Source organism: Paramormyrops kingsleyae, chromosome 5 (genome assembly GCF_048594095.1).
Source record: "Paramormyrops kingsleyae isolate MSU_618 chromosome 5, PKINGS_0.4, whole genome shotgun sequence".
Classification (NCBI taxonomy): Eukaryota; Metazoa; Chordata; class Actinopteri; order Osteoglossiformes; family Mormyridae; genus Paramormyrops; species Paramormyrops kingsleyae.
This window is the reverse complement of record NC_132801.1, coordinates 16,448,036-16,460,921: the sequence shown is the minus strand read 5'-3', so window position 1 is coordinate 16,460,921 and position 12,886 is coordinate 16,448,036. Positions and strand designations below refer to the sequence as shown.

General features: G+C 49.0%; 1 protein-coding gene across 9 annotated transcripts in view; it reads left to right on the top strand.

Moving 5' to 3' along the window:
* Positions 1–12,886, top strand: part of rbfox3a (RNA binding fox-1 homolog 3a) — a 423,712-nt gene that overhangs the window by 357,784 nt on the left and 53,042 nt on the right. Inside the window, exon 1 of one of the 9 annotated variants that reach the window (XM_023822694.2) lies at positions 9,136–9,153. The exons of the other annotated variants lie outside the window; for them this stretch is intronic. Within the exon in view, the coding sequence (XP_023678462.1) occupies positions 9,145–9,153 (9 nt within the window). The 5' untranslated portion in view covers positions 9,136–9,144. Of the gene's footprint in view, positions 1–9,135; positions 9,154–12,886 lie in introns of those variants that run through there. 9 annotated transcript variants of the gene reach the window in all.

Below are 12,886 nucleotides of genomic sequence, written 5' to 3'. Positions count from 1 at the left end.
GTGACCCTCACTGTTTTTTCATGGCTTAAATCAAGCAGCAGTGAGTCTCCCTAACCAGGGTGCCTCACTAGGGCACACCGGCCGCTTGGGGTGGAGCTAAAGACCGCACCTTCTGCTGGCAGAAAGGACTCGTCAGCGCGCGGGCCAGCGTCGGCGAGGCAAGGCCTGCCCAATGAAAAGGGCCCGTCAGCGTGCAGACCAGCGGTGGCGAGACAAGGCCTGCCCATGAAAAGGACCCGTCAGCGTGCGGACCAGTGCCGGCGAGGCAAGGCCTGCCCATGAAAAGGGCCCGTCAGCGTGCGGACCAGTGCCGACGAGGCAAGGCCTGCCCAATGAAAAGGACCCATCAGTGTGCAGGCCAGCTGGCAACTCGGCAAGATCTGCCCATGAAAAGGACCCGTCAGCGTGCGGACCAGCGCCGGCGAGGCAAGATCTGCTCATGAAAAGGACTCGTCAGCGTGCGGGCCAGCAGCAGCGAGGCAAGGCCTGCCTAATGAAAAGGACCCGTTAGCGTGCAGACCAGCGGTGGTGAGACAAGGCCTGCCCATGAAAAGGACCCGTCAGCGTGCGGGCCAGCAGCAGCGAGGCAAGGCCTGCCCAATGAAAAGGACCCGTCAGCGTGTGCCCTGGCAGCAGCGAGGCAAGGCCTGCCCATGAAAAGGACCCGTCAGCGTGCGGACCAGCGCCAGCAAGGCAAGGCCTGCCCATGAAAAGGACCCGTCAGCGTGCGGACCAGCGCCAGCAAGGCAAGGCCTGCCCATGAAAAGGACCCGTCAGCGTGTGCCCCGGCAGCAGCGAGGCAAGGCCTGCCCATGAAAAGGACCCGTCAGCGTGCGGACCAGCGCCAGCAAGGCAAGGCCTGCCCATGAAAAGGGCCCGTCAGCGTGCGGACCAGCGCCAGCAAGGCAAGGTCTGCCGATGAAAAGGACCCGTCAGCGTGCAGGCGAGCGCCGGCGAGGCAAGGCCTGCCCATGAAACGGACTGTGGTGGAAGGTGGCAGACGTGGGCAGTGCCTGCTCACTTTGGCCAGAATCCAGTTTAATGAGCTGGAGTGGGGAAGTTTTTTAATTTGCCACACCATAAAAATAAAGTCCATTTTCCACTTCAGGGAACTTTAGGGCTGACACACGTTATCAGGAGAGAGCGACAATGACGGAAATGGAAGACAGGAGTTGTGTTTTTTTTTTATTTCGCTTGTTTTATGTGACGCCCGTGCTTCATGGCCTTTGAGCTCGGCCGGCGTGGTGAGCTCCAGCTGTAAAATCGAGGAGGAGGAGGTGGAGGAGGAATCTGCCTGTGTCATTTGTGATCCGCCACCCGTCACCCATTCCACAGTCTGCTTCCCATAGTATTCTTCTCCTGACCCCCCCCCCCCCCCCCTCAGTCTCACAGCATCCTCAGCACTCCCTATCAGTCTCCCCCCACTCCGTAGGCTGTCAGAAACCGGAGCCGGCCACGGGTGAGAAGTCTCCTTACTCCGTTGGCCCGAGGCGGGATTCCCGGAGCGCCGGGGGCATCGGGAGCGGCGGTACCAGGTGTGCCGGTTGGCGCGGTTAGACTCGGTTTCCACCGCCAGCCCCCTGTCGGCAACGGCACACGTCTAGCACCATCTATGGGCCAGAATAGGGGAGGGTTACTCACAGGCACGCTGGTGCGTTGATAGGGACCGCGGGAAGAGGAATGGGATTTTTAAACAGGGCTGCAGAGAAGGCAGCAGGAAGAAGATGAATCCCATAAGCTGTCATTGGATCTGCAAAATTTAGCTAACCAATAAATGAAAAATGTAGTGTTTTGAATAATTGATATAATTTTTTTCTTTTGATTTTTTTTTCCCCATTCAGCCATTAATTTGCACATATATCCTGCTGATTAAGTACTATATCTAACAGGCGGACGACTAAGTGCCTTGAGATGAGGTTTTAAATACTATATTAAAAAAAGGTCTTCCTTTGGATTCCAATAAAAAGGGCTCAAGTTCCCGGGCCGACATGTAATACACAGAATAAATTGGGTAAATTACACTCCCTACTTAAGGGGCTCAATGTAGCCACGTTTCCAGGGGGGCAGCGAGACGCCGTAAAAAAAGGAGAAAAAAAGGCGTTTGTAATGTGGCCGGGGCGGCTTTCGACAGCTCCATCCATCACGCGCTGCACAGAGAGCGGCTACTTCCCGCTCGTTCTCCCCCGGATCTCCGGAGCTAATAGTCCGTCCCGCCAGGCTTACTGCCCCGGGCACAGCTTCCTCTCGGACAGGTTCCACGGGCGATGCCGGCCTCGCCGAGGAATCGCCGGAGTCGGAGAGCATGTGGGGGGCCCGCGGTTGCCGCCCTCCTTGGGCTTAGCCCTTGTTGACGCCGCCGCCCGGATCCTCGGAGGCACCTTCTCAGCTGTGTCTTACCCGCGCGGCCCCACCATAGCTGTCAGACAGCCAATCTCCGCCTCCTGCCCTGGGCGCCAAGCCGCCATGTCGCCCAGAGGCGCCGCTGCCTGACCCTGGTGTCACGCTGCCGTCGGCCCACAAGCTCAACGTGGCATGATGACAGCCAACCTGAGTCTCCGATTCACTGGGGTTCAACGTATAAAATGAAACCCTCAGTGTGATTAGAGGTGTTAGTGCGCGCGTGTGTCTGTGTGTGAGTGTGTGGTTATGTATATATTACATTGCTGGGATTGCCACACTGTGATGAAAACCTGTTATTTTGATGTTGTGGGGACCATTTTTTCAGTCCCCACAAGGGGAAACTCAATTTCATAAAAATGTGACTGCAATCAAAACACTAAAATAGACTAAAGTCTTGTATGTTTGGTTAGGATTTACGATTAGGGCTGGGTAGGGATTAAGGATGTCGTCGTTGGGATTAGGGTTTTTCCCCATAGAACTGAATGGAGAAGTCCCCACAAAGATATGAATACAAACGTGTATGTGTGTGCATCTGTGCGTGCACCAGGGGAGCTTTTAGCTATTGAAAAGATCTGGGGCTACAGTATGTCAAGTTTACCCGGGGCTTGACTTTTTTTTTGAAGGAAGATAATTGGCATCGGGGGTAAAATATTTGGGACTATAGGCGAAGCCATGCTTTTCAGGGCCTGGTGAACCTGGTACAGCTCGGAAAGAGACCAGCTAGTCTGATATGTCCAGTGTAAGCCGGCTAATATCATGATGTCGCACATAATGACATTTTGCTGAAGTGTTTGTTTTAGCTCAATTTCATTACAGTACCAGACTGCTGCTTAGGAACTAGAATTAGTAGCTGTACTGAAAAAGCATTGATGAAACATCTCAAATAGCTCAGTCTTCCCCTCAAATTAAAATGGTTGGGGACTTATGGGATATAATTTAATGAAACGTGTTCCTCAAGTCCTGGAGGAATGCCCGCGTTTCAGGTCGGCATCAAAGCAAGTCGCCCTAATGCTTTATAACACCTAATAAATGCACAGTATAAATTACATGTATTAAGTGAATTTGATGAGAAAATGGAAAACAGATCATCATTAATGACTTTAAATATTTAAAAAAAAAAAAAAAAAGCAGAGCAAAAACATTGATAATTTGCTTACTCTGTGACATGATTCCAGTATATTTTAGGATAAACAGAAAAGCGTGTGACTAGTTACTGTATTCACAGCTGTAAGGTAGAAGTTGTCTTGTCAGGACTGTCACCTAGTAAGGCAGCGTACTGTAAGTCTGCTGGGATTAACCGTAAAGAGCGACTTGGCTGGGGACGGGCTATTACTCTGAGAGGGTCGGGAGCCCCCACTGAGCCCCCCTGGCTTCCCACTGCGTTCCCGCTGGCGCCCCCTTATGGCGAGCAGAAGGAAGGTGGAGAACTTGTGCCTTCCCTCCTGAGGGGAAATCCTCCTCGGTGCTGCCGCCTCGCTGGGGACGTTCGCGGTTTCATCCTCAAAGGGCCCGGGTAGCTCATTGCTGCGCCGCGACCTCACGCTCCACTGCCACGGCTGTCATTCCCGCCATCGCCGCCGCAGTCTGATCTCGCCGCGTGCTCTGCACCCGCTTCCTGCCTTTATAATTACTTTTTGCTTTCATTCTTCTTACCAAGTCGATTATTTCCTTTATTCCCCATCCTGTCTCTTACTTGTCAAGGTCTCTTTTTTTTCTCCATTAATTGATTTCGTCCCGCAATGTCACTCTGTTTTTTGTGTTTCTTTCATTCCTGCGTGATGTCCGTATGTTGCTCTTCTTTGCATTGTTCTAACATTCTCTTCCTTACATGTTTGCCTCAGATCTCACCTACCATCTGTACCCTACTGTAGCTACACGGTCTTCAGTGTGTTTTGCTTCATGCCATAATTTCACAAAGAATTCCATTCTAAATAATTACGCACCCTTAGATATATTCATTGACTTATCTTTTGGATACATGACTCAACACCAAGATTTTTTGCTCTTAAACTGTTGTATGAAAAACATCTTTAACTTTTTTTGCTCACACCTTTAAGACATTAAAATCCATTTAGATAGCAGGTTAAATTCAAAGCTGTACATATTTTGTATCATGACTTTCAATCTTTGTGCAACAAATGCCATTCTGTGCTTTTACATCTTTACCTTGGTTGTGCAACAACAACATGCAGCTTGTATAAATATCTGTCTAAATATCTATTACCTAACCTCCCACTGGTACGGCGGGGAGCGGTAGTGACATTGCAGAATCATGTATAAGTTTCTAAGTAGTTTCATCATTCAGTACATCAGCATACTGATAAATAGGCCAAACACAACTCATGCATCAAGATTAAGGTCACTAGAACACAATCGCAATACAAATCCCGCGTATCGCTGCTTCCCAAACCCAGCCGTTCCTTCTGTCTTCCATGTGACACTTATGATCCATCTTCTGTTGCCTTACATTTCTTCCTCCTGTTTGTGGGGCTGACGTAAAATTAGGAGCTTATTGTGCAGCTTATTAATGTGTCCGAATCAGTCCGTTATCCAGGCAGACTTTGAAAAAGAACAACGTGCGTTAAATTCCTGAGGATTTACCTGCAGGAGGATTCTCCTGTGCCAGAGAGCCTTCCGCCATGCGCTGGCAGCTCGTTTGTTTACCGCCTGTACTATATTTAATCCAAGTACCCATCTGCAGGCTGTGCCTGCACGTCGCTGGGACAGTCTGCCGCGCTCACAGTCTTCCCCCCGCCTTCTGACGCTTCTCTGTCGAACGGATGCTGCTCAGATTGCTTCCCTTGCATTAATCTTTCCTTCGCTCCTTTGGACTCGGATTGGGCTACTCGAGCTGCCTGTGCTCAGTGAACCTTACGCTGAGATGAGCTATTTCTATTTCCCACAGTCCTTAAAAACAGTATGAGCAGCACCATGGGGCCTCAGCACGGGGCTCCCGCAGTGAGAGAATGGCCCGCTCGTAATTAGCTAACAGCTGAAGTCTGTCTCTTTATCAGGACAATGTACAGTAACGGTTGCTGGCTAGCTGCATTTTTTTAATGATGTAAATAATGTCCTGCGATGTGACTGGCATCCCATCCAGGGTTGTGCCTTGTGCTGACTGGGATTGGCTCCAGGCTCCCCATCTGACCTTGTACTGGTTGGCAGAAACATTATGGCGTTAAGGCCCGTGCAGCCCAAGGTAGTATGAGCAGCCACTTTGGAGGCTGGTCAGCCGAGGTGGAATCACAAGGCAAAGCATTACGGATGAAACTGGCACGCGTTTGCATAAATCGCACCGGCTCCTAATTCACACTCGCACAAAAGAGGGCATTGAATAACCTCACAGCATACTGCCCTTAGCGCCGCGAGGGGAGCTGGTAGCTTTTGCATTTATACGAAAGGAATCGTAACGTTTCCCTGACAAGATGAGGCTTCACCCCACGGCTTGGCCATAATAATCCAATTTTTGTCAAAACTTGATGTCAGTTTTTTTTGACACATCTCCCGAGATGCAGAGGTCTAGGCACTTTCCGCCACGTACCAGTCCCTCCCCATCCCTCTTGCTCCCCAATTCCCCCTTTCCGTTCCTCTTTTCCCGGCCTCCCTTCGACCAGCCTCCACCTGATTACCATCAAAATCTCCTGCTGTTTGTTTCTTTTTTTATTCCTTTTTGAACTGTCACTCCAACACCGCTATAGCATGCCATAAAGACAAGCCCATTATTTAAATAGCATTTTCACGAGGGGTGGGGGGGGGCATGACGCCCCCAGCCTGCCGAAAGGGAAGCCATGCAGCGGGCAGCCAAAGCCCCCTGCTCTCCATTCGCATGGACTGCACGACTTTTCCCATAATGAAATATTCACAGGTCACTGGTTCCTTGAGAAATGATGGGGATCAGTCAATTGCTTTTCAGCGAGTAATTTTCTCTGCCTTCAGAGGCCTGCTTGCCGTGTTGACAGTCATTAGCGCGAGAGGAAGGCTGGATCGAAGCACAAACGTGCCACTTGTCACAGGCCGGGCCGCTGTTTAGAATCTGCCTTTCTTCTCCGCTTTCCGTTTTTTACACCTCTGCCTCCCTCCTTTTGTTTTTCACCGTTCCTTTCATGTTCTTTGTGTCAACCCCCCCGCCTCCATTTTCTTTCTCACTTAATTTCTCTGCCAGCTTTTGTACATTATTTGTTCATTCTTTAATTTGGGCCTGTTTTCTCTTTCTGAAGTAACATGGTTTCCGTTTCGTTTGTCCGCTCCGCTGTGTATTTGTTCGTGTTTGTTTGTTCCGCCGTGCGTTTTCCCTCGCTCACTCATTTCTCTATTCTTCCACTTGTATTCCGTCCAACTGTAATCAAAACTTTTGAAATTGGAAATCAGTTTGTTCTCCCCCCCCCCCAATATTAACTGTTCAGGTATGAAAAAAGCTGTCAGTCGTTTGAGTATCTTTGCCTGAGACTGCAGTTTAATTTTATGCGTCTCGGTCTGCAAATTCTGAGAGTTGAGATTTACAAATGCTTCCCCAACGCCCTTTAAAGTATAATTTTGTGAATAAATAATAATTAAACATTTTCTAAGTGTATTTGAAGAAAAATTATGCATTTGATTTTAAAAAAAAGGGTTGAAGTCAGCAAGTGAGAAGTGAGTAGTTGTGTGTTATGCTCTCATATATTATTTATTTGTGCTGGCCTCTTGTCTCGTCGGCTTTTATGACAAAATAAATATTATTGTTTTTTTCATTATTATTATTATCAATCATTTTATGTGGCTTTGCCAGGAAAGGCCCACATGGGTCACTGCAGCTTTGTATGTATATGATAAGGTTTGCAAAAAGAAGACAAGGAAAAATTGTGTGGGGAAAGTTTAACAAAGCATATTTTTTCTTTATAACTTGGCTTGACCTTTAAGGATATTAACACCTGACATGATGAATTGTCTGCCAAGGAAAGGGGCCCTTTTCTCATTAACCAGCTATGGTCAAAAGAGATAGCTGAGTTTATTCTCTGTAATTTCTTTTTTTAACAGCATAACGTACAATATTAGTGTTTTGAATTAAAAAGAGTCCTCCTTTGCAATCCTGCCACTGTCAGCACTCCTGATCCTGTAGCAATTCCCATTGGTCCAGTGTGATAGACAGCCCCTCTCTCTTTCCTACACACTCAATTAAAAATCGACCTTCAACCCCTGGGCACTGCTTAAATGTGCTCCTGACACGTCCTCTCGGCTCGACCAGCTAAGTCACTGGTGCGGGACAAGAGGCAGGCCGTGTCTCCGCTGCGTTCCCCCCGCCCGGGTGCCCGTGGGTCGGGACCTGCTTACTTTCAGTCCGGGTGCTGTTATTTCGCTTGGAAGGTATTAACCGGGCATCGACATCTGGAAAACAGCCCCTTTTCAAAGAGGCTCCTGCCTCCCCCACCCCTCCTTCTGCACTGATAAGAACTGACGAGGTTCGGGATCACAAATGGAAAAGAGGCGCAGCAGTCTTGCCCTGCTCCCCCGATAAGCAACGCGGCGGCGCGCCGCCCTCTCGGAAACACCGGCGGTGCCTGTAATCTATAACGTGCGGCTGGGCTCTCATCACGCTCTATGGATAAGGGGTTTTGTTGAGGCTGCCGTGCTTTCACATTAGACTGCGTATCAACTCAACAACAAATTAAAATTAATTCCATGTTTTTCCCCTTCCTTTCTTTCATCTCTTTTGTGTTCGTGACTTATTCATGATCTCCACTATTGAAAGTGCGGCCGTGTGTAGACAGTGGCACTACGATCGTATTTTTTTCGGTCACGGTTTGCATTCACTCATGGAATGTATAGGATCCGGTGCCGAGCCGGTGCGCACTCTCCAGAGAAGCCGTGTGACTCTCATTCCGTCTACAGCGGTCTCCATTAAGGGATGCATTAACTGCTTTCACCCCCCCCACTGTTTGCACAGGCAGAGGTGCTAAGCGATCCGATTTTCAGTTTAAACTTCACTCTCCCGGTGATATGGAAACACCAGCATAGGGTGTGATCTCTGCTTTTTGCCAGATTGTTTCGACAGTCATTGGAATATCCATGGCGCAGAAATTAAACCGACACTGTATGATTCAAAGGTTTTATTTGTATATATACGACGTGTTAAATCTGTCCGGTTTTCGTTTACAGTTATTGGCATGCATTTAACGACGTTATTCCAATTTTCATGTAAATACAGGCTTTGCATCTGATATTAGTCTGCTTTTATACAGTGCATTATTCACCGTGGTTTAGTTAAATTGTTCCATATGACTGATCATCATCCTTCCAGCTATGAAACTGTACCGAAATTGTTCAAGAAACATGTTATCTTGCACTCTTCCACCAAAATCCTTAAATAAATACTTACTTATAAAAAAAAAAACCTTCGCACTGATCCCACTAACTTCTGACAGTTGCTGCCTTTAATAGAACTGCAAATTTATCTACACTTTCCAATCCCAAGAGATGCCCTCAGATTGTCCTACTATAACAAACCCCACCGCGTTTGTGCGATTCATTTTGCGTGGTCAGCATCTGTATTTATTCCCCCGATCAACATCTGACCAGTGACAGTTACTCTCTCGCCGTAATTTATGGTCCCCGGTTCCAACGTCATCAGATGCTGCCCTGCACCGTTTAATTCCCGCTGAAGTCATTACTGCCATTACTGACAATAATGAATTCACATGCATATTAAGGAAGACAGCGCCGGGTAAAACAAAACAAGACCAGAAGCTCCACATTTGCTGGGCACATTTTATGGATTCAGTAAGTTATTATCCCTGTCTGTAATTGTAAAAAAGATGGATAAGTCTCATGGCGGTGAACATAATAAAACTCTAAAGGTAATAAATAATAACAGACCTAAATCCAGGAGAAATCGTATTAGCGGTGACAGCAAGTGTTATTCGTGCTGCAGTGCAACGCGAGCGATGTTTGAGTAAAAGAAAAAGGGCGTGAAAGCAGTGCGGCAACAGGAAGTGAGGCTAATAATCATATTAGCGGCAGCAATAGTAATGTGACACCGCGCCCCAGCGGCTTCGGACCGCGCGCCCTGGCGCGAGGCTGTGATGGAGCTCGTGCCCGCGGCTGGCGGCAGGACAGATTAGCGCGCGCCGTCCCGTCGCTCCGGGCTCGCGTCACGCTCGCTTTCAGAAGACGCTTTGCCACGCGGGCTCAGCGAGAAAACGGGCAGGGGGGCGCGAATCCGCGTGTGCGTGTAGGCGGCTACGTGCTTTGCTTTGCAGAGAGATTAATAGTGAATGACCACTTCTCCGCATGACCCTGTAAAAACCGATGTTTCTCAGTACGCTTCTTAAATGATTCAGAGGACATTATGCTTAGAAGTTCCATGGAAATGCAGTCACCCCCACCCTCCCAGCCATGCAGAAAAAGGTTGTAGGATGGCCTGGAGACAATTCAGTGAGCAGCCTGGCTGCTCCGGTGATCTTACCCTATGTTACCAGAAGTATTCTTCAGGCTATTGATAAAACTTAAACATCTGCCAGCAATATCGCTTAACCAATATATTGCATTTCTACAAATTGTTTGTTCCATCTTAAGAAAGACAATATGTAATGCAAATAACAATAATAAAGGGAGAGCTGTATTTCTGTATCACAATCTCGATTCTGATATATAGATATATATATAATACAGCACGCCTGTCAGACCACTGGCAGCTGATTACCCAGCCCTTACACCCACCCACCCCACCTCCTGTTCCAGAGGGTAAACCTGATGACTGTAGGGTAACGTCTTCATCATGTGTGGGTGTGTACTTTCAGAGCAGGAATGCAAAGGAGATGCTTGTAGGGGGAGTGACTGGGGGCACTTTTCAGATCCTCCAAAATCTGTCATTTGCTATTTTGTGTGCTTAGCTACAGTACTGTGCCACTTTGAGTGATGTGACACAGCTAGCTGCCCAAGTACAGCCAGCGCTGGCTTTTGACAATGGCGAATACTGTCACAGCCAGCAGTTCCTCATGCTGGCGACTGCTGCTCCGAGCAGCGTTTACCAGGGGAAAGGTGCTCCTGCTCGCCGAGGCGAGCCGTTGGATGCCGGCCAGCTCGCTGATCTAGCTGCTTCGGGAAAGGAGAAGCGGATCGACAAAGCGGCCCTCTGCATTCCCCCGTTTGGCGTGTTTTTTTTGTCCAAACCCCCGAGATGCAGGCCTATCAAAACAGAGAAAGTTGGGGGAGGCATCCCACAATTCAGTTTGCTAATGCCACTTGATGAGGAGTGAGGAAGAACAAAGTGATTTGCAAGAACAAAGGGACCTATTTTGAATTTAGAATAATCTCTCTCTCTCTCTCCCTCTCTCTCTCTCTCCCCCTCCCTCTCTGGGTGCGTTTATATTTACATATGAGTCTGTGCGTCCCTGGGCAGGTGCCTGCTGAGCTGCCCTGGCTCCCGCAGTAAAGCACGCTGCTGACAGCCCACATTGAGAATCGCGTGGAAGCGGAAGGGGCCCCTTTATTAAAGCAAAGGAAACAAATCCAGTTTAGATGTGGTGGGTGCCACGTTGGGGGGGGGGGGGGGTCTAGTGGGGGCGACGTCGGGAGTGCCGTTAGGGTGCTAGTGTCTGTGGAATGAGGGCCGGACAGTGTGGTTAATGTGGAGAAAAGCCATCTTTCAGAATGTTTAAAATAATTACAGGCAGGTCGGAAGGCTTCTAACAGAATGGAAGTGTCACTCTGGGAAATTGTATTTTTATTTACTGTGTCAGGTCTTTCTCTCTCCCTCGCCCGCTCGCTCTCTCTCTCTCCCCCTCTCTATCTTTCTCTCCCCCTCCACCACGTTGGAGAGAGTGACTCGAGTGGAGTGGGGTGCCGACTCACTTTGGTGTGGATCCTGTTTCACCCGCTGTCACCCTGGAGAGGGTCTGAACTGTGAGGCTAGACAAGCACGATGTGTGTGTGTGGATCAGGTTTATATTACATTGTGGGGACCAAATGTCCCCCACAATGTGATAAAAACCTGTTGTTTTGACATTGTGGGGACCATTTTTCAGGTCCCCACAAACATATGTGACTGCAATCCAAAAATTAAAAATGCTCTCGTTTATACATGTTTGCTTTCCTGGGCGTATTTCCTGTTTGCATGTATATCAGTTTATTTGTGCCTCCACATGTGGGCATTTGGGCAGCTTGAAGAAGCCCAGCGTAAAAATTAAGCGGCTGACAAACCAATTGCTGTGAGGCTCCAGGGCTGTGGGACATTAGCAGCCCCCCCACCCCCACCCCCACCCACTACCTCCTCCCAGTCATTGATTATCGCAGATTGCTCTGGTTGACGGCGTGTAACCCAGGTGCATGTCTCAGATCCAATTAAAGCGATTTAATTGGATCATTTAATTGTCCTGCGGTAGATGTTATTGTATTTTCTTTTTTCATTTTTACATACTTTAAGTTGAGCGGAGCAGATTTGTTTTCTGCGCGGCGGGAAATACAGCGGAGATGGCCGCGGTCACGTGACAGCTCCTTGCTGCAAACCACGCTTTATCGCGCGTGAAAGAATGAGCGCGCTGAGCTCTAAAGGGCGCCAGTTGCTGCTGGAATGTTCTAGAAAGATGGCGCCGGTTAACGGAAGGGAGGACACGTGGGGGTCAGGAGTGGTTCCATTGCTTCTGTCTGCATGCGATCTGGCCCCGGGGGCTTGGTCAGTCAGCGGCTGTGACTACAGTGAGAGCAGGAGACACTAATGAATAATTCAGTGTTGTTATCACTCCTAAATGGCCTCTTTCACAATGAAACAGTCTTAAGCGTGAAAGATTTACCAGGTCGTCTCCATTAAAGGGCTCGCTTGGCCTTGCCAATGACTCCACAGCCTCTTTGGTCCCTTTATTACGGGAAAAACAGCATATCTGTGCTCAGGGCCACCCACACACAGCGAGGCAATGTCTGCAGGCGGGAATGCGCAGCCTGGCCATTTTCTGCTTGGCAGCTGAGTGCATTTTGCAAGCCGATACTTTATATGGTTATTTACAGGGAAACATACGGGGGGGCGCAATGATAAATTCCACAGTCAGGGGGCGCTAGCACGACCACTGTTCTTGGTGTTCTTGGTTGTGTTTTGGGAGAAAGGAACCCGCATCCATCCTGTACCCGGTGTACGCGCCCCCCCCCCTTCCAGCCACACCCTGCCTCGCACCGGCACCGGGCCAATAGAGGCATCGATCTCACCTCCACTCCCAGAAGCACAGCATCCGTTTCACTTGAGCGGGGTGATCGCCAAGACAACCGCCCGTTAGTGACCCATCCCTGTCACTGGGCTTGAGCCACTCTGTCATCGCTTCTCGCCCTGGTTTGATTAACAGTCGGCCATTACACCCCTCGTTTACACCTCCTACTTTTTTCCGGCCGCTGACCCCCCCCCCCCCCCAGCTTCCCTGGGACTTTAAATGCTGCACGTGTTTGTTTGCGTGGTAATCGTCGTCAGTAGCCCCTCTCATTAGCGAGACAGGAACCACGGCCCATTAATATCGATAATATCTTTTTT